The 25,200-nt window shown below is 41.8% G+C and overlaps 1 protein-coding gene across 5 annotated transcripts in view; it reads right to left on the minus strand.

Moving 5' to 3' along the window:
* Window positions 1-25,200, minus strand: part of HTR4 (5-hydroxytryptamine receptor 4) — a 188,364-nt gene that overhangs the window by 64,691 nt on the left and 98,473 nt on the right. For all 5 annotated transcript variants that reach the window (XM_047731440.1, XM_047731438.1, XM_047731436.1 and 2 more), the window contains exons 3-4: window positions 21,636-21,761; window positions 20,146-20,346 (exon numbers count right to left, since the gene is read on the minus strand). In XM_047731440.1, the coding sequence (XP_047587396.1) occupies window positions 20,146-20,346; window positions 21,636-21,761 (327 nt within the window). The remainder of the gene's footprint in view (window positions 1-20,145; window positions 20,347-21,635; window positions 21,762-25,200) is intronic.

Here is a 25,200-nt window from a genome sequence, read left to right on the forward strand (position 1 = left end):
AATCCTGAAATCCCCAAATCTTCTCTAAAATGAAGTGTATCCAGACCTGGATTCCCAGGGACGGGGAACTCACCATAGCCCACTGCGCTACTTTCTAAACTTAAGACTGTCCTGAAGTTAAGAAAATTCCTTCCACAACTGATTCTCTTCAACCTCCAGCTTCACCCTCTGGCTCAATTGTACATTTCTATCTCAAATTCTTTTTTGCATAATGCTCCTACAGACATCTAAGGAGAGTTTTTATATTTTTCTGAAGTCTTACTTTCTGTAGGAAACACACACCCAGTTGGATTCAACTCAGGTTGGTTTGGCTCACCAAGGGGTACTTGGCAAGGTCTAGCGACATCTGTTGTTGTCACAACTGGGAAGGGTGATGCTATTGGCACCAGTGGGTAGAAGTCAGAGGTGCTACATGTCTCACAATGGATAAGACTGTCCCTCACTCCACAAAAAACAATCACTTAACTTACAACGTCCACAGTGGTGAGGTTAAGAAAGCCTGGTTTAGAAGGAGTGAGGTGCCCCAATAGTATGGCCTCCGTTTCCTCAGCACATGCTACAGTGTGCCACTACCAATGAGAGCACAAGACTCCCGTGCATCCTCTGAAGACCAGAGAAGACTAGCACGTTGCCTTCTGCCCTGCTCACCATAACTTAATACAGCCTGGGGGACACCTGGAGGTACAAGACACCCGCACTCCCTCAAAGAGCTATGATCTATGACAGGGGGTGAGAAAAGTCCACCTTACCTGATTTATAAGATCCAGAAACATTTGCTTTGTTTACCACTATATCCCCAATGCCTCGTACAATGCTCGATAGAGGGGATGTTCACAGAATGGGTTGAATACATAATAAACCCGTAGCCACTACCATTTAAAATAAATTCCATTACAATGTAGGACCAAGTTTTTGGGATGTAAGGGTCATATTTGGTAGAGGGATGGAAAGGTTTTCTCCAACAAATATCTTTTAAAGTGGACACCAGAGCCTGGGTCAGGATGGTAGAGAAGAAAGTGTAATCCATGTACTATAAACAGTCTAGACAAAGGTCTGAAAACAGAAATTATATATATATATATAAAATTTATATATATCAAAAATATATAATTTATATATAGTACATAAATAAATTTATATTATATATTAAATATACAAATAACTATTTATATTTATTACATATATATTTTTATCATATATAAATATATAAAATAAAACCATAAATCTATATCCATGTCTCCACATAGCCATATAAACATAAAAAGAATACAAGTTAGCTGGACCACAGAGTGTTTGTAAGGACATAGAAAAAAATATATTTAAAAAGTCCGGCTGAAAGGCAGTGGTTCTCAGACTGCAGCATGCAACAGAATTGCCTGGAGGCTTTGCTGAAACAGGTTGCTGGAAGATTTGGAACCAGGCCCAAGAATTCGCATTTCTGTTATGTTCCTGGGCGACACTGCTGCTGGTGGTCTGGTAACCTGAGAACCACTGTCTCAGAAGTTTTTGCATGTTATGCCAGGATGAGTCACCAAAAGTTTTTTGAACTGGAAAATGTCCATTGCAACCAACATTGCTGCGTGCTCCACTAAAGAAGCTGAGTTACAACAAATTCAGGCGGAAGGATTGCTGGTTGACAGGCTAGGTGGTTAGTGCTCATCAGGGAAAGCAGTTTTGTCTCATCTTAGGGATAGATTTATCTGCAATATCTGTTCTCTACACTTCCTTTGGACAAGTCCCATTCTTTTTTAATTAGAATACTTTTACAAAGCGGTTAAATGAATGTTTAAGTGACAAGTGAGGTTCCAGATGGCCCGGATTAACTAAGATGTGGCATGAGTTTTTGCAAAGAAATGTCTTATGCAAAAGCATTTCAAACTATTGCTTATAGAACTCCATTAAAATCCCCTTTCATACACCAGCCACCCGCTTCCCCAACTGCAGCCATGTGTAAATGTGTGCTCAAATTGCTTTTAAATGTCTCTGGGGACACAATTTACTTTGACAACTCTTAGAAGACAGTCATGTATTTTAAGCTCCATGCTAATCTCTTCCCCACTCGTCCTGCAATTAAGGAAAATTCTTCCTCCTCACTTCCTGCCATCCAACCACAGGGAAAGCAGAAGGAGCAAGGAGAATAACTTGGAACCTTAGATTCTCAGAATTAGAGGAGATTTGAGCAGTCAACTCTATGTCTTGATCTGGGTATCAAGTCTCCCTGCCTTAACCGTTTATTAGCTCTATGGTCTCAGGATCAGTTATATGACCTCTCCACGATCCAGCTTCCTCACATGTAATGTGGGAATCACTGTGTCCACCTCCTTGTTTGACGGTCAGAATTGATGACAAAATGTTTTAAAATAGAAAGTTCCTGGCACATAAATATTAATAAATAATAGTTATTATTCTTACCTCTATGCCTTCTGATCTTTTATGTATATATCTAATATCTAAGCATATAAGTATATATATGTATGTGTGTGTGTATACATATACATAAATAAGTAAAAGATCAGGAGTATATATAGATATACACACAAATATATATGAATTCAAATAGATTCAAATGCACTTTGGAATCAGGGGCTCTAAATTATTTAACAAATAAAATGGAAGTCACTTGGTTCAACATCTCTTCTGGCAGTCAATTATAAGAAACAAAATGGTGAATGAGTTGGCCCCTAAAAGTGAATGGAAGCATTGAGACCATATTGATTATAAGCAATGAATTTGATTATGTGTAGTATCTTCTTATGGACTTAATCCAGGCCCAGTTCTCCTACCTGAAAGGATCAAAGGCAACATCCTAGACGGTCACTGAGACCAAATGTCTAATCAAGATCAACTAAAGAGAGAAGTATCGAGTGCATGAGAGAAGAGACAAAGTAACACCTGGCTGCTGAGATCCAAGTATCGCAATGGGATCAGGAAGACAAATCTTTCACCACAGACTTACCCCCCACGGTTCCCAACTCATAAAGTGCAAGCTAGTGGTCTTTAGGACTTTGGACTAAGGGGATAGAGAGCTCCACTGAATCAGTAAATTTATTAGTTACAGGAGCATTTTTGCCTTTAGCAAGAAAAGCAGTTGTAGTCCCAACTCTTTCATGGCCATTCCTTCCAACATTTGACAAATCACTTGGTGTCTTTGGGTCTGTTTTCTTATATGTAAAAGGGGATTAATTACAACTTAGTTTTTGTAAGAGGTTGTAATTGTGTTGGATGGCCACAAATACTTTGACCCTTCCCATCCACAAGTAGAGAGCCCTTCCCTTCCCTTGGATCTGGGCTGTCTTGTGACTGCTGCCAAGAGTTCATGAAAAGTATTGTATGCCGGTCCTGAGACTAATTTTTAAGAGGGCTCTTGGTTTCTCAGAGCCTCTTTAAAAAAAAAAAGAGCCCTGTTAGATTTCTTACATGATTTAACATGAGATCATGTATAGAGACCTGGAACCCTGTGGACAGGGAGAGGGGCCCAGCTCTCCAGATGACCTCACCAAAGTGCTATATACATGTGATAAATTGCCTTGGACCCTCTTAGGCTAATCTAGTCTCCAGCTAAAGACCACCAAGAGACTTTAGCCAAGCCCAAATTCCTGGTACACAGAATTGTGAGATCTAATAATAATACATTGTTGTTCAGGCCATTAAATTTGGGGGCAGATGTTATATAGATAAACACAACAAGTAAACAGGTAATATATAGTCTGGTTTAATTGTGGGGTTCAGTTAAATGTGGCTGGATAGCAGTGCTCCCTCCAGTAGGGGGATCTAGCCAAACATTTTGTGGCAGAGTTCTGGATAAATAGATTTATCTTTCTGGTTGTAGTAACTGGTTTTGTAATATTCCAGTTGCTCTGGTTCCCCTTTGAAAGAGATGGAGAAGCAGCAGAAGCTTCAAAAAAAACCAAAACCAAAACCAAAAACTAAAGGGTTTTCCTTATGTTCCCCAAGGAACTTGGCAAGTGGTCAGTCACCTAGAGGATCAATGAAGAAAGACCCCAGCAGGGATATTCATCAGGAGCCAAGGATATAAAGGGGAACTGAGAATGTACCCAAGAGCAGAGTGAGAACTTGCATTCCAGGAAGAAAAAACTGTGGGGGTGGTGAGACAGGGAGAGAGCCTTTCCATCAGAGACCTGAAGGGCATCAGACTGGGCCTCTGCAGGAGCCATAACCCCCTGTGCAATTTGTAGATCTAATGTTTACTGTTCTCCTCTCTGTTAAATATTCTTCTGTGCCTTCGAGATCAGAAAACTTGCAAGAAGGGGAGTATCAGCTGTCTAGGAGGGGGTCTTCTTGAGCTATTATAGACTAAAGAAAAAGGAATAATCTGCCAAAACTATCATCTGAAAACATCCTGGCAGGGCTTACTGAAAACACATGAAGGTTTCCAAGGTATCCTAAGTTTAGGACTTGTGTGGATTGAATTTAGGAGAGTCTGGCACCAGGCACTGGATGACTGCTCCATCCACCCTTCCAGACTCAGCTCTAGAGTCCTATCATCGGAGAGGAGTCAAGATGGCGGAGAAGCAGCAGGCTGAGACTACTTCAGGTAGCGGGAGATCAGCTAGATAGCTTATCTAAAGATTGCAAACACCTACAAATCCAACGGGAGATTGAAGAGAAGAAGAACAGCAATTCTAGAAACAGAAAATCAACCACTTTCTGCAAGGTAGGACTGGCGGAGAAGTGAATCCAAAGTGATGGAAAGATAGACCGCGGGGGGAGGGGCCGGCTCCTGGCAAGCGGCGGAGCAACGGAGCACAAAATCAGGACTTTTAAAAGTCTGTTCCGCTGAGGGACATCGCTCCAGAGGCTTAACCGGGGTGAAGCCCGCGCGGGGTCAGCGCGGCCTCAGGTCCCGCAGGGTCACAGAAGGATCGGGGGTGTCTGAGTGTCGCAGAGCTTACAGGTATTAGAACGGGGAAGCCGGCTACAGAGAGAGAGCCGAGGAGTAAGCTCTAAGCTCGGGGTTACCTTGAACCGGTCACAGGTTTGGTCAGCTCAGAGCGCGGCCAGAGGCCAGGGTGACAGGAGTAATTGGGCGCTGTTCTCTGAGGGCGCACTGAGGAGTGAGGCCCCGGGCTCTCGGCTCCTCCAGGCCGGAGACTGGGAGGCCGCCATCTTCATTCCCGCCCTCCGGAACTCTACGGAAAGCGCTCAGGGAACAAAAGCCCCGAAAGCAAACCCGAGCGGATTACTCAGCCCGGCCCTGGGTAAGGGCGGTGCAACTCCACCTGGGGCAAAGACGCTTGAGAATCACTACAACAGGCCCCTCCCCCAGAAGAGCAACAAGAAATCCAGCCAGGACCAAGTTCACCTACGAAGGAGTGCAGTTTCAATACCAAGGAGAGCAGCGGAATTCCAGAGGAGGAGAAAGCAAAGCCGGAGCTCATGGCTTTCTCCCCATGATTCTTTAGCCTTGTAGTTAAATTTTTTTTTCCTTTTTCAATTTTTTTCCTCTTCTTCTGCTAAATTTTTTTAAACTTTTACCCTTTTCTTTTTTAACGTTTTTTTAACTAGTTTATCTAATACATTTTTTCCTTTTTATATTTTTTCTTTATTCATTTTCTTCTTTTAATTGTTTCATTTTTTTTTTTGTCTTTCTGAATGTCTTTTTAATCCTTTTCTCCCCCCTCATGATTTGGGATCTCTTCTGATTTGGTTAAAGCATATTTTCCTGGGGTTGTTGCCATCCTTCTAGTATTTTACTTGCTCCTTCATATACTCTTATCTGGACAAAATGACAAGGCGGAAAAATTCACCACAAAAAAAAGAACAAGAGGCAGTACCAAAGGCTAGGGACCTAATCAATACAGACATTGGTAATATGTCAGATCAAGAGTTCAGAATGACGATTCTCAAGGTTCTAGCCGGGCTCAAAAAAGGCATGGAAGATATTAGAGAAACCCTCTTGGGAGATATAAAAGCCCTTTCTGGAGAAATAAAAGAACTAAAATCTAACCAAGTGGAAATCAAAAAAGCTATTAATGAGGTGCAATAAAAAATGGAGGCTCTCACTGCTAGGATAAATGAGGCAGAAGAAAGAATTAGCAATATAGAAGATCAAATGACAGAGAATAAAGAAGCTGAGCAAAAGAGGGACAAACAGCTACTGGACCATGAGGGGAGAATTTGAGAGATAAGTGACACCATAAGACGAAACAACATTAGAATAATTGGGATTCCAGAAGAAGAGGAAACAGGGGAGCAGAAGGTATATTGGAGAGAATTATTGGAGAGAATTTCCCCAATATGGCAAAGGGAACAAGCATCAAAATCCAGGAAGTTCAGAGAACCCCCCTCAAGATCAATAAGAATAGGTCCACACCCTGTCACCTAATAGTCAAATTTACAAGTCTTAGTGACAAAGAGAAAATCCTGAAAGCAGCCTGGGAAAAGAAGTCTGTAACATACAATGGTAAAAATATTAGATTGGCAGCAGACTTATCCACAGAGACCTGGCAGGCCAGAAAGAGCTGGCATGATATATTCAGAGCACTAAACGAGAAAAACATGCAGCCAAGAATACTATATCCAGCTAGGCTATCATTGAAAATAGAAGGAGAGATTAAAAGCTTCCAGGACAAACAAAAACTGAAAGAATTTGAAAACACCAAACCAGCTCTACAGGAAATATTGAAAGGGGTCCTCTAAGCAAAGAGAGACCCTAAAAGTAGTAGATCAGAAAGGAACAGAGATAATATACAATAACAGTCACCTTCCAAGCAATACAATGGCACTAAATTCATATCTCTCAATAGTTACCCTGAATGTTAGTGGGCTAAATGCCCCAATCAAAAGACACAGGGTATCAGAATGGATAAAAAAACAAAACATCTAGATGTTGCCTACAAGAAACTCATCTTAAACCCAAAGACACCTCCAGGTTTAAAGTGAGGGGGTGGAAAAGAATTTACCATGCTAATGGATATTAGAAGAAAGCAGGAGTGGCAATCCTTATATCAGATCAATTAGATTTTAAGCCAAAGACTATAACAAGTGATGAGGAAGGACACTATATCATACTCAAAGGATCTGTCCAACAAGAAGATCTAACAATTTTAAATATCTATGCCCCTAACGTGGGAGCAGCCAACTATATAAACCAATTAATAACAAATTCAAAGAAACACATCAACAGTAATACAATAATAGTAGGGGACTTTAACACTCCCCTCACTGAAATGGACAGATCATCCAAGCAAAAGATCAACAAGGAAATCAAGGCCTTAAATGACACACTGGACCAGATGGACATCACAGATATATTCAGAACATTTCATCCCAAAGCAACAGAATACATATTCTTCTCTAGTGCACATGGAACATTCTCCAGAATAGATCACATCCTCGGTCCTAAATCAAGTCTCAACCGGTATCAAAAAATTGGGATCATTCCCTGCATATTTTCAGACCACAATGCTCTGAAGCTAGAACTCAATAACAAGAGGAAATTTGGAATGAACCCAAATACATGGAAACTAAACAACATCCTTCTAAAGAATGAATGGGTCAACCAGGAAATTAAAGAAGAATTGAAAAAATTCATGGAAACAAATGATAATGAAAACACAATGGTTCAAAATCTGTGGGACACAACAAAGGCAGTCCTGAGAGGAAAATATATAGCGGTACAAGCCTTTCTCAAGAAACAAGAAAGGTCTCAGGTACACAACCTAACCCTACACCTAAAGGAGCTGGAGAAAGAACAAGAAAGAAACCCTAAACCCAGCAGGAGAAGAGAAATCATAAAAATCAGAGCAGAAATCAATGAAATAGAAACCAAAAAAACAATAGAACAAATCAATGAAACTAGGAGCTGGTTCTTTGAAAGAATTAATAAGATTGATAAACCCCTGGCCAGACTTATCAAAAAGAAAAGAGAAAGGACCCAAATAAATAAAATCATGAATGAAAGAGGAGAGATCACAACGAACACCAAAGAAATACAGACAATTATAAGAACATACTATGAGCAACTCTACGCCAACAAATTTGACAATCTGGAAGAAATGGATGCATTCCTAGAGACATATAAACTACCACAACTGAACCAGGAAGAAATGGAAAGCCTGAACAGACCCATAACCAGTAAGGAGATTGAAACAGTCGTCAAAAATCTCCAAACAAACAAAAGCCCAGGGCCAGACGGCTTCCCGGGGGAATTCTACCAAACATTTAAAGAAGAACTAATTCCTATTCTCCTGAAACTGTTCCAAAAAATAGAAATAGAAGGAAAACTTCCAAACTAATTTTATGAGGCCAGCATCACCTTGATCCCAAAACCAGACAAGGATCCCATCAAAAAGAGAACTACAGACCAATATCCTTGATGAACACAGATGCAAAAATTCTCGCCAAAATACTAGCCAATAGGATTCAACAGTACATTAAACGGATTATTCACCACAACCAAGTGGGATTTATTCCAGGGCTGCAAGGTTGGTTCAACATCCGCAAATCAATCAGTGTGATACAACACATTAATTAAAGAAAGAACAAGAATCATATGATACTCTCCATAGATGCTGAAAAAGCATTTGACAAAGTACAGCATCCCTTCCTGATCAAAACTCTTCAAAGTGTAGGGACAGACGGCACATACCTCAATATTATCAAAGCCAAACTATGAAAAACCCACCGCAAATATCATTGTCAATGGAGAAAAACTGAAAGCTTTTCTGCTAAGGTCAGGAACACGGCAGGGATGTCCGTTATCACCACTGCTATTCAACATAGTACTAGAAGTCCTAGCCTCAGCAATCAGACAACAAAAGGAAATTAAAGGCATCCAAATCAGCAAAGAAGAAGTCAAACTATCACTCTTTGCAGATGATATGATACTATATGTGGAAAACCCAAAAGACTCCACTCCAAAACTGCTAGAACTTGTACAGGAATTCAGTAAAGTGTCAGGATATAAAATCAATGCACAGAAATCAATTGCATTTCTCTACACCAACAACAAGACAGAAGAAAGAGAAATTAAGGAGTCAATCCCATTTACAATTGCACCCAAAACCATAAGATACCTAGGAATAAACCTAACCAAAGAGACTAAGAATCTATACACAGAAAACTATAAAGTACTCATGAAAGAAATTGAGGAAGACACAAAGAAATAGAAAAATGTTCCATGCTCCTGGATTGGAAGAATAAATATTGTGAAAATGTCTATGCTACCTAAAACAATCTACACATTGAATGCAATCCCTATCAAAGTACCATCCATTTTTTTCAAAGAAATGAAACAAATAATCCTAAAATTTGTATGGAACCAGAAAAGACCTCGAATAGCCAAAGGAATATTGAAAAAGAAAGCCAAAGTTGGTGGCATCACAATTCTGGACTTCAAGCTCTATTACAAAGCTGTCATCATCAAGACAGCATGGTATTGGCACAAAAACAGACACAATGGAACAGAATAGAGAGCCCAGAAATAGACCCTCAACTCTATGGTCAACTAATCTTTGACAAAGCAGGAAAGAATGTTCAATGGAACAAAGACAGCCTCTTCAATAAATGGTGTTGGGAAAATTGGACAGCCACACGCAGAAAAATGAAATTGGATCATTTCCTTACACCACACACGAAAATAGACTCAAAATGGATGAAGGATCTCAATGTGAGAAAGGAATCCATCAAAATCCTTGAGGAGAACATAGGCAGCAACCTCTTCGACCTCAGCCGCAGCAACATCTTCCTAGGAACATCGCCAAAGGCAAGGGAAGCAAGGGCAAAAATGAACTATTGGGATTTTATCAAGATCAAAAGCTTTTGCACAGCAAAGGAAACAGTTAGCAAAACCAAAAGACAACTGACAGAATGGGAGAAGATATTTGCAAACGACATATCAGATAAAGGGCTAGTGTCCAAAATCTATAAAGAACTTAGCAAACTCAACACCCAAAGAACAAATAATCCAATCAAGAAATGGGCAGAGGACATGAACAGGCATTTCTGCAAAGAAGACATCCAGATGGCCAACAGACACATGAAAAAGTGCTCCATATCACTCGGCATCAGGGAAATACAAATCAAAACCACAATGAGAAAGCACCTCACACCAGTCAGAATGGCTAAAATTAACAAGTCAGGAAATGACAGATGCTGGCGAGGATGTGGAGAAAGGGGAACCCTCCTACACTGTTGGTGGGAATGCAAGTTGGTGCAACCACTCTGGAAAACAGCATGGAGGTTCCTCAAAATGTTGAAAATGGAACTACCCTATGACCCAGCAATTGCACTGCTGGGTATTTATCCTAAAGATACAAACGTAGTGATTCGAAGGGGCACGTGCACCCGAATGTTTATAGTAACAATGTCTACAATAGCCAAACTATGGAAAGAACCTAGATGTCCATCAACAGATGAATGGATAAAGAAGATGTGGTATATATACACAATGGAATACTATGCAGCCATCAAAAGAAATGAAATCTTGCCATTTGCAATGACGTGGATGGAACTAGAGGGTATCATGCTTAGCGAAATAAGTCAATCAGAGAAAGACAACTATCATATGATCTCCCTGATATGAGGGAGAGAAGATGCAACATGGGGGGTTAAGGGGTAGGAGAAGAGTAAATGAAACAAGATGGGATTGGGAGGGAGACAAACCATAAGTGACTCTTAATCTCACAAAACAAACTGAGGGTTGATGGGGGGAGGAGGGTTGGGAGAGGGGGGTGGGGTTATGGACATTGGGGAGGGTATGTGCTATGGTGAGTGCTGTGAAATGTGTAAACCTGGCGATTCACAGACCTGTACCCCTGGGGATAAAAATATATTATATGTTTAAAAAAATAATAATAAAATTTAAATTAAAAAAAAAAAAAGCATGGGATACTAAGATTTGTTATTATCATCCCTACTATTAAATTGTACCATTTAAAATAATCTAAATGAGAAAAAAATTATTATATATAACATATAATCACATTTACTCACTCACTATTATTTGAGAGAATAAGTTGAATAAAAACATATTCATCTAAAAAAAAAAAAAAGAGTCCTATCACCTAGGAAGTTCTTTCTGCCCCCTGCCCCAAAAAAAAACAACAGGAGAGAATTCTTTCTGTTAGAGATCTGTAATTGGTTCCCCATCTCCGGTCTGGGTTTTCATAGTTGTCTATGCCTGCAACACAGCTGCTCTCCAGCTGTACCATAATTGTCTGTTTCTTCTCTCTGCTACAATGACTACTATTCCTCCCAGAGGTGCCACGCACTCACCGGGGGCACACCATGCAGCCAGAGGTGTATTCTATATTGTATCTAATTCCTATAGCCACTCTGAGCTGGGGGGGAGAGGCAGAGGGAGAGAAAGTCTTAAGCAGGCTTCATGTTCAGCACAGAGCCTGCTGCGGGCTCGATATCATGATCCTGAGATCATGACCTGGGCCAAAATCAAGAGCCACCCAGGCACCCCTCATCCACATTTTCAATATGAGGAAACTGAGCCGCAGAGAGTTCAATCCACTCAACTAATATCATACAGCCAGGATACAGTAAAACTGGGACTTAAACCCATTTCCACAAAGTCCATTCTCTGGTAATGCTGGTAAAAAAATGGGCAAGTTGATATCAAAGCAAGCCTATTTAGGAAGAGGAAGGAGATTATGTGGCACCGTATAAGCTTTTTGAGCTGAGGACCCACGGAAAAAAATGAAATATATTTAAACAACTTAAAGATACTCCTGAGAAATAAGATAATATACAGGAATAATAACTAAAAACCTACTGCAACAACCAAGCAATGGGAGGGGGAAAGGAGTGAGGAGGAAGAAGATGGATTGGAAAGATATTTATGAAAATACATCTACGATTTGGCATCCAGTGGTCATGGTAGGTAAGTCAAAGATGATTTCAAAGAATTGCATTTAAATGACTAAAAGATGACTAATAGATGCACCTTTGATGTACAAAGTAGAAGAGGGTATTAGTTTATGATGGAAATTTCCACTTTGGGCACATTGGAATTAAGACAGACAGAAGCTTAAGGCAAGATGCTGAAGAGACAGGCAGAGATGGGACCCCAGAGTCCAGCATGGGACACAACTGCAGTAGAGATGACAGGAGAGGTGCTGGTGAGGCCATTGAATGGGCGAGCTCTCCAAAGGAAAGGGGGAGAGGCCCAGTGCTGGCTGGCTGAGGGGCAAACCTTGAAGGACTCTCAGTCATTCAACACAAAGGAAAAGGCAGCTACCAGTGTATGGGAAGGCACCCACACCAACCAGTAGAAATTTGCATTTAAAAAGAAAACAATAATGGGATGACAGTGTGGCTAACATTTACTGAATCCTTACTACGTACCATGTACTGATTTATGTTCTCTGCATGCGTTCCGCTATTCATTCTTCATAAACTCCAAAGAGAAGGTACTATTATTAGTACAATGTTACAGCTGAGTAGATAAAACCTAGAAAATTTAGGTAACTTCTCAAGATTAGACAACTGATAACTGCTCAAGCCAGGATTGAATCCAGGCTGTCTAACATCCCAGGCCTCGTCCTTAACTATTTGCTACATTGCACATTCTAGAAGGGCAGAAAAATGAACACTGAAGTCTGCCCAAGCAACCACAAGTCACATCTCAGAGCATCAGCTAAATGTGCCTGGAGCAGCTACTGGGGACTGATCAGAAGAGCACAGGACAGGTGAATTGGAGAATGACTCTCAAGGAGCTTCTAGTCTAGGCTGAGAAGAACCTAAACCAATGATTAAGATAAATGATAATTGATATTTAACATTCTGTGGGCACTCAGAGGAAGAAACAACAAATCTTTGGGAATGAAGCCTGGCCAGTTGGTAGAGAAGGTGACATATTTTGCCTAAATAGTGAAAGGTAAGAGTTCATCAGGAAAGAAAAGGAATGCAAGACACAGGCAGCAACACAGGGCTATGAGGAAGCATATACTCAGGATATGATAATGGATCACTCGTGGGTGGGAGCTGAGGTAGGAAAAATAGACTGAGGACATGTTGGGAAAAGCACTGAAAGACAAGGTAAGAATTTAGCCTAGAGTTGATAAGATGTCACTGAGAAACCTCTGGGACTTTGCACATGCTGTTTTCTGGAACCTTCTTTCCCCATGCCTCCTCTTCTTCCCTTTACCTACTGACATGTGCATATTCCACAGCTCCCAGCCTCACCGTTACTTCCTCCCAGAGCTTCCCTGCTCTGGAGGCCAAGTTCTCCTTGATTTCTAGGGCCACCATTTTACCATAATTCCCTATTAACTACCAGTATTCCCCTCCAGACTAAAAGCTCTGTGATTCAGAGCTTTTTCTGGCTATTCAACACTGCACTGCTCTGCTCAGCTCCTAGCAATTAGCAAGTGCTCAAAGCATATTTAATGAAATGAATATAAAAATAAGAGTTCATATCCTCTAGCATGAGATTCACTCAATAAATATTACTATTATGTACAAAGCATGAACCTGGCCTCAGAGAATATGTGAGAAGGGGAAACATAATACGCTTTCCTGACAGAAGCACATTTCAATCTCACTGGGAAAACAAATGTCACTGTGTGACACAAGTTCACAATGACAGCCACTTTTCATGTATATGTTATAAAACTGAGCGGTGCTACCGGGAGAGCCTGAAGACGTGCGGACATGTTTCTCTCTAGCACAGGATGAAATACACAATCTTTGAGTCAGAATCATATGTTTAACAAGTAAACCTGTTTTAAAAGAAAACCTGTGACTAAGAAATGGTTGGAAGAGTTTTTGCAGATAAAACTCATCAAGTTCTTGGGCTGCCAAGGGAAAGGGTGGCAATTTGGTATCAACGAGGAGATCTTGCAATGCTATAGGGAATAGTATACTGGGTGAAGTGAGACATTTTAAAGGGGGGTCGCATTTGATGCCAAATACAGGACAAAGTACAGCACTGATGAGGGAAAGGGGATCAAAATAGTTAAAAGTCTAAAAAGTTTGGCCTATGAAGCTAGTGGAAGGATCTAGGGATGTTTGGCCTAAAACAAGAAGAGGTGGGAATAGCAAACCTTTGTCATATTGTGGAGGCTCCATAAAGATATCTGCATGTCCCTCAACCAGCTTAATAGAAGCTGATGTCTGCTACTCTGGTCTGCCCACATCCTTCTTCTGGAGGGAACTGCTGTTCTCCCATGCCCTACACTTCAGGTAAACCTGACAGCCACGTCGCCTCACTTCTGCCCAGCAACCAGGTGTATCGTCCCACCATGGTGATTAGTCAAGACAAGTGTGACTCAAGCAAAGGCTGCCAAAGAAAGAGCATTTAGGTTTCTGCTCTTGCAGACTCATGGGCTAAGGATGGTTTAAGACTCATTTTTCTAACCCCAGTTGAAGACTGAATCCGATAAGAATACAGCATAGGGACAGAGAGGACAGACAGAAAGACAAGAACACAGAGAAATGTACAGAGAAGGAGAGGGAGACAGACAGAATGAGAAGGAAGAGACAGAAGAAAGAAGAAAAGGCAGACACAAGCAGGAGAGGGTGACAGAGACAGACGGAGAGAGCGAGTCTAGGTGGCATTGTTCAAACCCTACTGAGAGCCATGTCTGACGCCAGACTTTTTAGCTAACCGAACCAATCAATTTATTTTCTGTCACACACTGCTGAAAAGATCTTACTAATATATCATTTGAGAAGCGATTTGGTCAAAACGCTACGTTCAGAAAATTCATTGGGATATATACAGGGAAAGCCCTTTTCAAAGATTTATTTAAAATATAAATCCGTTTGAGTAAACTAAAAATATATTCACTAAAGTCTGCTTCTTGCATATAAAATGACTAGTTACAGAAGGGAGCTACTAGTTATGGTGGTTACCTCTGGGGTTTTCAGCTGTGGACGTGCAGAGGGAAAATGGAGACCTTTTTTATGTTCTTACTTGTAAACTGATGGCATTTTTTTTTTTTTTTTACAATGCCCAGGTATTACTGTCATGCTTGTTTAAAACTGTGATGATTAGAAAAGAGGTTGCTGCAGGGGGTCAGGTGAAAGGTCATGACCTGGGGCGGGACCAAGGAAGATGGATGGGAGGGTCAGAGGGAAGTAGAGGGTGCTGACCCTCTAGGAGATGGTGAGGGCTCCCACTGGGGGGTGAATTCAGGGCCTCCTGTGGGAAAGCAGAGGGGACACGTTGGCCAGAAGATGTCTGTGCTCTCTGCCTTGCTCAGCTCTCAGAGGGAACTCTTAGCCTAATGTCAGAATGTTCTCAGTGACTTGAGATTGTGCTGGTCCAAGGAGCACTTTCAGTCAAAGGCTATTATGGATACTCCTACATTCAAGAAGTGTCAACATCTAGCAAAGGGAAAACTGAAGTTTAAAACTTGTATTTTAGAAGTTAGTAAGAGTGATGTCTCCTGACCCATTATCAGTTGGATAATCTAACTGATTATCCAGTCTGGCCAGGACCACTCCCAACTTGCCCCCCGCCGCCCCCTGCCCATATAACTCTTGTTATTGGTTTCCTGCAATTTCATTCATAATCAATCTCTCTCTCTTTCTGTCTCTACCTGTCTCACACTTACTAACGTACACCTAGATATAAACATCTCTATATTTATTTTACAGAAGTGGAATTATTCTGAACATTGAAATCTGACACTTGTTGTTTTTGTTTCTGTTTTTGTTTTTTCCAAATAAAAATACACCAGTGGTCTCTTTCCAGGTCAATACACATAACTATTTCCCATGGTTTTTAGTGGCTGGATTAGAACCAGTACTCTATGACAAATACTTGGTTTTCATTCACCACAGAACCTCAGATTAAAAATAATCAACTGTACTATAATGCTTTTAATGCAGCTTTCTGGTCTCCCATGACCCATACTATATGATGCATGTAGTTTAATTATGCTTCAGAAATGATTTTTAACAAGGCAATAAACTTTCATTAATAGGATTCAATTCTCAAAGCACCAGGAAACACAGTGGATGGAGCACTGCAGTTGGGAAAAAAACATTTTATAATATTAATGGATTCCTACATCTTGCTTTAATCCAAAGGTCTGCCATCCCAGTAGAATTAAGAATCACAGTCAGCATTTTTGCCTGGGAAGCACTACCCTAGATCAGTTGTCTCCACAGACTCAGGGTAGTTCCAGAGAGGAAGACAAAACATTTTGCCAGGAGTCACATCTCACTAACACACTCACTCTGTGCTCTGGCTCAGCCCAGTCCAGCCCAGACTAACTGTCGGCTGGGAGGGACACAGAAAAACAGAAGTTAGGGCACCTGGGTGGCTCAGTGGGTTAAAGCCTCTGCGTTCAGCTCAGGTCATGACCCCAGGGTCCTGGGATCGAGCCCCACGTCGGGCTCTCTTCTCTGCGGGGAGCCTCTCTCTCTCTGCCTGCCTCTCTACCTACTTGTGATCTCTGTCTGTCAAATAAATTAAAAAAAAAAAAACAAACATAAGTTAGATGATAAATAAAAGCATATTCTTCCAGACTAAGATGTCGTGTTGTCATGTTCAGGGTGGACCTTCCAGCACAATGAGAATATTGGTTTAGGGACAAGAGATGCTAAAGACAATTGGCAAATTTCCCAGGCTCCTTGAGGAAAACGAACCAAATGAAACCATCTGACTCCATCTTATTTATGGCACTGGAGGTTTTGATGTCCACTATCAGAGAAGGAACTGGAACCGATGGTGGCACAAAAAGAGGATTTTTAAGAGTATCTCCTCAAAAAGAGAGTGTACTGAATACTCTATTTGTTGAACAGTGTTTCCCAAATACCTAAATCAGTATTTATGTAATTACTAGTCGATTGTTAATTTTCCCATTAAAAGGGGAAAAAAGAAAAGTTCCATGAGGGTAGGACCATGTCCTTATTCATATCCTTGCACTTTTTCCCCTCAGGGAAGATATTCCACATATGAGTGGGATATAAGAAAGAAAAGAAAACAGAACAAAACAAAACAAAAAAGCAAAAACCCCTAAGACTCTTAAATACAGAGAACAAATAGGGAGTTGCCAGAGGGGAAGTGGGGGGCAGAGATGGGTGAAACAGACAAAGAAGAATAAAGGGTACAAACTTCCAGTTATAAAATGAATAAATCACAGAGATGAAAAGTACGGCACAGGGAATATAGTCAATAAGATTGTAATAACAGGGGCGCCTGGGTGGCTCAGTGGGTTAAAGCCTCCGCCTTCAGCTCAGGTCATGGTCCCAGGGTCCTGGGATCAAGCCCCACATCCGGCTGTCTGCTCGACAGGGAGCCTGCTTCCTCCTCTCTCTCTGCCTATCTCCTCTGCCTACTTATAATCTCTGTCTGTCAAATAAATAAATAAAAATCTTTAAAAAAAAAAGATTGTAATAACATCTAATAACATGACAGATGGTCACTACACTTATCACGGTGAGCTTTAAATAATACACAGAATTGTTGAAGCACTGTGTGTATATCTGAAAGTACTATAACATGGCACATTAATTATACTTCAATAAAAAAGTATACATGCAAAAAAATTAGGGAATCGATTTATATCACAATTGCACTAAATTTTACAAAGCAGAACTGGTTTGATGGGGTCAGAGACAACTTCTGGAAGGAGGAAAGGATTGAGCTAAAATCTGAAAAACAGGCAGGAAAGGAGGGGACAAAGGAGCTTTCCAGGCAGAGGGCGGAGCTAAGGTCCTGGGATGGCTGAGCACAGAGCACCAGAGAGAGAAAGGGGGCCAAGACAGCTTGCAGCCCAGAGAGTGAGACCGGTGAAGGGCATCACGTGAGGCTCGGGACAGAGAAGGAGACAGATGGCACAAAACTCTACAGGCCAAGGAGTCTGGTCTTGATCCTCAGTCTGATGCCAGCCATTGAAGGGTTTCAGGCAAAAAAGCAACAAGATCAGAGTTGCATGGTTGACTCTGGCAATGAGCTCTTACAAGGTGTGAGCAGATTGGAGGAGGATAAAGTAGATGTGGGGAGAACAATTAGGAAGTTGCAGAGGTGGCTTATGCAAGAGATGACATTAGTTTGCACTAGGATAATAAAGATGGGGAGAAACAGAGTTGGATCTGTTTAGGAAGGAAAATCAGTAGGTCTTACTATTTAAATGCAGGTGATAAGGAAAGACCACATTAAGAACAACCAACTGATTCCTGGATGATGCATCTGCTGGAGCAGCTATTCCCTGAAGAGGTCCAAGTTCCATAAAAAGGATCATGAGGTGCACAGACAGTTGCAGGAAACAAATTAATACCCACTAGCATTGTCGACGGTGCCTAGCCAGGCCAGTGCTATGCCTTCGGGGGACTATCTCACTTAATCCTAACTGCAATTCTGTAAAATAGATGCTATTGCCCCCATTTTTAGAGATGAGAAAACTGAGACTCAGAAAAGCTTAATAACTCACCACCATTCTTAGAGCTGAACATTGGCAGAGTGGGGATTTGAACCCGTATCTCTTCAGTCCTACAGCAGATGGTTCTTAACGACCAGCCTATCCTGCTTCATGACAGCTCCCGCCTACTCCTGACAGTTAATCTGGAACTCTGAAGCCAAATCTCCCTTCTGAAGGGAACCTTCAGTCCTTCCCTCAGGACTGCTCAGAGTAAATTTTCTGTATCAGGGAGATGACTCTTCACGCACGCCCCCAATTCTTCACTCCCTATTCAGCTCCTTTTCTTCCCCTTGCTTTTGCCCCAAACTGAAGGTTACCTCCTGGTGCCACGATCCCCCCAGCTTTGCCTTCTCCAAGTTCCTGTAACACTTCCCGTCTTGGCACTCATTTTGGCAATGATCACATGCAGGCTAGCCTGTAAGATTTCCATGCATTTTTCTACTCCTTGGCATTTCATTTCTTTTCATGCTGATTTCCATGTATAGAGTGACTGTCCTCAAGTCTTTCATGGACTGAAGTCAGATTGTTGTAAATAAGCTGATAAACACAAATTTCAAACCATGAGAGGCTATGGGTCTGGCTGCCAGCCAGCAGCCAGATTTACCAATGTCACTGTCCATGGCTAGAGAATTTCATCATATGCGCATTTAACTTCAGCACATTCAACTACGTGTTCTTGGTAGATCAAGAGAGAGAAAGAACTCACATAATTTAAACAGAGCTGGCCATTACACTCCCATTCCAATCAATAAGCACCTGTCCCATGGGATAGGAGATGAATCCGGCGTTCCTGCAGCTGCTTTCAGGACCTCAGGACCTTCCCCAGAGTGAGTAATTCCCTGGACAGACTCTGATTTTCATGTTTAAAGACACATATTTTGGATACATCATAATCTCTAATTTTAGTCAACTGCTTTTCCTATCACCCAGTTAAAGAAACAGCGACCTATCCCTAGACCGGAAGAAAAACTGGGTTTCTTGGACTCTTCCAGAGACAGGAAAAGTTTGTCCCTGCTCATTCTGATAACATGTGACTCGCACACCACACCTTCTTTTGGGAGATACCCCTAAGATACAGATACCATGGTGGTGGCCGATGATCCTAGAATCATCTGAGTTTTAAATTGCATTCTGCTTTTACTACTGAATACAAATGCACAGGAACTAATACAACTGACAAATGTATATCTCAAACAAATAAGGCAAAGATGGAAATCATTAGGCCTCCTGAAGTCAAATGTGAAGAAAAAGAACAAAATCTGCATGCTAGCCCCTCATCCCCCAAACAAGCAAATATTCGAGATTTTATAATTAACTTTCTGGAAAAGACTCCCCAAGTTGCATGCACATAAAATCATAATACAGACACATTTTGGGGGAGGAGGTAATGTTTAAACATGAGACTATCCTTCTGAACCAGCCCTGCTACCTACAGGGCTGGTGTATTGATTCTTACTCCCTCCGAGTTTTGATCACACCATCAGTATAAAATGTAGAGCTCTAGGATGGGTCTGATTTCCACACATTAGCCACCTGTCACTGTCTAGATTGCGAGCTCCCCCGCAGGCAGGTTCTAAGCCTTTCAAATCACTGTGTCTGCAGGACCTGAGAAAGGGCCTGACTGAAATGGAGCCCTCTGTAGAGACTGGAGGGTGGGGGAACCCATGAGTATCCAGATTTATCTCTCTGAGATTCATCCCTTCTAATGAACTAGGGAAGAAAGAAAGGTGTGGGCCAACAGCCATCAGGTCTTTGCCCCCAGCATGGAGCTCTGCTGTGCCCATTGCTCTGCCCTTACCGATCCAGAGAAATGCAGCACAGGTGAAAAATTGATGCCGTCGTGAGCAGGACATCTAGAGATGTCCGGACAAGGCAAAACATCTCCCCATAAATCCAGATGTCTTGAACCAGCTCAATGGCACCGAAGGGCATCACCAGCACCGAAACCAGCAGATCCACGAAGGCGAGAGAGACAATGAAATAATTGGTTTTTATCTTCCTGTGAGTAAAAGCAGGGGGAGGGACAAAGGAAAAGAGGGGGAAAAGGAGCACAGAGGGGGAAAAAAAAAAAGGAGAGGGAAACAAAGAAGGGAGCGAGACAAAGGGGAAAAATGTCAACTGTGCAATGCATTGTTAGATTCCCTTTCCTTCCTGTCACATGGCATGCACGGTCCAACCACCCAACTTTTCCAGACCCTCTTGCCCTCTTGCACCCAAATCCCTCCATCTTCTTCCCTGAGGCCACACAAGCTTGATTTGAGCTCCCACATGCATGGAACCCCTCCTGAGGGCCTAAGGAGGAGAAGGCTGTCCTCTCTCCCCACCCGCCCTTCCCTTTAGGCCATGGCTTGGTTATTCTCAGGGGACCCTCCCAAAGGGCCTTCCTCACAAACAGTGTCAAATTCCACTGTATTCCACTCTGAGCCTGACTACTGTGTGCCTTGCGTTTGTGACACTGGTCAGAATCGTGCTTTTACACTTTCTTGGCATCATCCCTGGATTCGTGCATGCCTTGCTTAGAAAGCAAGGCCACAGGTCAGGCAGGACCACATCTTTTATGTCCCTTTATGGCCTGGAGGCTCTCGATCCAGGCTGAAGCCTAGAATCACCTGGTGAATTTTTATAAATATCAATGTCCATGTCTCTCCCCAGATCACTTAGTTCAGAGACTTTGGGTGATTAGCCCACCCATGCACCAACACCCAAGGGTTTCAGATAAAATAGAGGACTCCTAGTCAAATTTCAATTTCAAATAAATAATGAATAACTACTTAATATAAGTATGTTCCAAATACTACATGGGACATACTTATACTACACATTAGCAATTTTCAAAAGGTCTTCAAGTGATTTTAATTGCAGTTGGGTTGAGACTCATGAAGTGGAAAGAGCAAAAGACACAGGTTTAAGATTGGTCACTGGGCAGCCACCTCTTTTCTGAACCACTGATAAACCAGGGAGGTTAGATTAGATATGAAGTGTAATATATATGCGTGTGTGTGTGTGTGTGTGTGTGTGTGTATCTCACACCTATTACCAACCCCCTGCCAAAACCCTAAGTTGAACACAGGAAAAAAGATGGGACAGAAATTATCATAAGCGCTTACACTGGTTATGTTAGTCATGGGGAATTATGTGTCATCTATTTCCTGCTCTATTTCACAATATCATTTCCCTTTCATAATTACAATTGTAATGGAATTCATAGGTCAGATCCCAACTGTCCAGGGAGAGCCTAGCCTAGAACTCTACCCTGATTTCTTCCTGAGGTGTCCTCCTGCTACTCACCTGAGCTGCCTGTCCCTGCACACAGCCACCATCACCAGCAGGTTCCCCAAGATGGCCATCAGGATAACCGCTGACAGAAACGTGAGCAGCACGACCTTCTCCACTGACCCAAAACCCTCCTTGGAACTGAAAGACACATATGTGTGGACAACACACACACACACAGAATTAAAGGAAACTCTGAGACACTGGAAAGAAAATCTTTTCCCTCATTTATCTTCAGGAAGGTAACTTTAACTGAGCAGCTGTAATACACATTTATTGTGTACCCCTTGTATGCCAATGTCTAACTGTCAGTTTACATGTTATACTAGTTAACTCCTCCATTAAGTGGAGGAGGCTCAGAGAGGGGAATTAACTACCCTGAAACTGCACAGTTATTCCCCATCAGAATGCATGTGACTTTCCTTCAGATCACTTACTTCAGTTGTGCTCGGAAATGTATTTTGTTGATTCCTTCCCCAGCTAGAGTATAAGCTCCATGAGGCAGAGCCCTTGTCTGTGTGATCCACTGATCAATTCAATTACAATGTATCACTCACATTTGTCAGATGAAGGAAAGATGGCATTGGATGAATGAATGACAGTAACGTGGACCAGGGTCTGCATGAATACAAGGGCCACCCCGTCTCCAGAACGCTGTCCCTGTCCATGTAGAAGCTGCTGTGTATAGGTGGCCTGTCCAAGGGAGAGGTCATGGCTTGAAGATTATTCTAACAAAGTTGACCTGAATAAACAGATCTCTGATTCTGGGAAATCCATCGCAAAGACAGCAGCCAATCAATATGCCCAGGGGTTCCTTTCACTGCCCTGAATCCTATTTCTTTCTTTCTTTTTTTTTTTTTTAAAGATTTTATTTATTTATTTGACAGAGAGATCACAAGCAGGCAGAGAGGCAGGCAGAGAGAGAGGAGGAAGCAGGCTCCCTGCTGAGCAGAGAGCCCGATGCGGGGCTCGATCCCAGGACTCTGAGATCATGACCTGAGCCGAAGGCAGCGGCTTAACCCACTGAGCCACCCAGGCGCCCCCTGAATCCTATTTCTTTTGGTGCCCAACATCATAGCTCAAATCTGTGTTCTTGTCAATTATTGTCAAATAAATCCTGCCCTCCAAATTAATTAATTTTAATTTTTAATTAAAATTTTTTAATTTTTAATTTTTTATTTCTTTTCAGCGTAACAGTATTCATTGTTTTTGCACCGCACCCAGTGCTCCATGCAATCCGTGCCCTCTCCAATACCCACAACCTGGTTCCCCCAACCTCCCACCCCCTGCCCCTTCAAAACCCTCAGATTGTTTTTCAGAGTCCATAGTCTCTCATAGTTCACCTCCCCTTCCAATTTCCCTCAACTCTCTTCTCCTCTCCATCTCCCCTTGTCCTCCATGCTATTTGTTATGCTCCACAAATAAGTGAAACCATATGATAATTGACTCTCTCTGCTTGACTTATTTCACTCAGCATAATCTCGTCCAGTCCCGTCCATGTTGCTACAAAAGTTGGGTATTCATCCTTTCTGATGGAGGCATAATACTCCATAGTGTATATGGACCACATATACTTCCTTATCCATTCGTCCGTTTTTATTAATTTGGAAGCAAGTGTCCCCAATAATGAAAGCACAAAATCTGCAGGTTATTAAGAAGCTATAAGAAAAAGGTTTACTTTTTTAGTTTTATTTTATTTTTTCAGTGTTCCAAGTTTCACTGTTTATACACCACATCCAGTGTTCCATGTAATATATGCCCTCCTTAATACCCACCACCAGGATCACGCATCTCCCCACACCCCCCTCCAAAAGCCTCAGTTTGTTTCTCAGAGTCCACAGTCCCTCATGGTTTGTCTTCCCCTCCAATTTCGCCTAATTCACTTTTCCTTTCCTTCTCCTAATGTCTTCCATGTTATTCCTTATGCTCTACAAGTAAGTAAAACCATATGATAATTGATTTTTTTCTGCTTGACTTATTTCACTCAAAAAATGGGCAGAAGACATGTACAGACACTTCTCCAAAGAAGACATACAAATGGCTATCAGACACATGAAAAAATGTTCATCATTATTAACCATCAGGGAGATTCAAATCAAAACCACATTGAGATACCACCTTACACCAATTAGAATGGCCAAAATCAACAAGACAGGAAACAACAAGTGTTGGAGAGGATGTGGAGAAAGGAGAACCCTCTTACACTCTTGGTGGGAATGCAAGTTGGTGCAGCTACTTTGGAAAACAGTGTGGAGATTCCTTAAGAAATTAAAACTAGAGCTACCCTATGACCCTGCAATTGCACTACTGGGTATTTACCCCAAAGATACAGATGTAGTGAAAAGAAAGGCCCTATGCACCCCAATGTTCATAGCAGCAATGGCCACGGTCACCAAACTGTGGAAAGAGCCAACATGCCCTTTAAGAGGCATGAAGAAAAAGAGAGAAGAGAAAGAAAAGAAGAAGAGAAAGAAGATACGGTCCATATATACAACGGATTATTATGTCTCCATCAGAAAGGATAAATACCCAACTTTTATAAAAGTTTTGTTTTTAATAGAGTAGTAATGAAATTTTCTTCGTTAATGAAGTTTCAAAAGGATCTCAAAACTTCCAGACCCAAACCCTACATTACAATATGGAGAAATTGAGGCCAAGAGGGGAGAACTGAACTGTCAACATATATTACTGTCTGGTTTAGGAGAAGCTGCTTGTCCTGTGAGCCCCCCAATGGAAACACAGGGTCCCAAGATACAAGAAACAGCTGTCTTTACTGAGCTACTTCGACTGAAAACCAAGATGTGCTGGCCCCAGATAGCAGCAGCCCACCAAGTTCTAGTTCGGGCCCCATCCAAATTTTTTTCCATTAGGCATGGAAGACAAGGGGCCAATTGGAATAAGGACCCAGCATTGCAGTGGTTGGAAACCAGCAACTTCCTCCACTCTGCTGACAAGTGTTTTGATTGACTGATTGAAGTTGTTATGGCTAAGGGTTCAGGAAAAGAAATTCAACCTATGTTCATCCAAATCACTCTTCCATACTTAAGTTCCAACTACCATGTTTACAAATATTGGACAGGGAAGATTTAATTCAGGAGGAAAAGGCTTCAAGAGAGTGATATGGCTACCCCGAACTAATCTGATTTAGACCATGTGAATGCAGGTGAAGTGTCTATCAAAGGAGGTGTCAGTGGTTTTTCTCCTTGTCCTTCTCTGAGGCTCTGACTGAGAGCCCTTTTGAAACATGCCCGGCATCCCCTCCCCACCACCCTCACTCAGAGTCTCTGTACTTGCTGTGCCTTCCTCCTGGAATGCTTCTTCAGTGGCTGCCCTCTTCTTGTCCTTCAGGTCTCAGAGTAAAATTAATCCCTATTTAATGTGCCACAGCCAACAAACATTGTGCATTTTCTTTATAGCACTTGTTATCTGAAATGACTTCTGTTGTTGATTATTGTCTCTGTCTCACTCCCACAGAATGACTTTGGTTCTCTTTTCACCGCAATTCCCAGATCCTAGCACGGTGTCTAATCTGCAAATTGTGTGTACAGGTATGGGTAGTACATGGGAAGTACTCAATTAT

Source organism: Lutra lutra, chromosome 5 (assembly GCF_902655055.1).
Source record: "Lutra lutra chromosome 5, mLutLut1.2, whole genome shotgun sequence".
Lineage (NCBI taxonomy): Eukaryota > Metazoa > Chordata > Mammalia > Carnivora > Mustelidae > Lutra > Lutra lutra.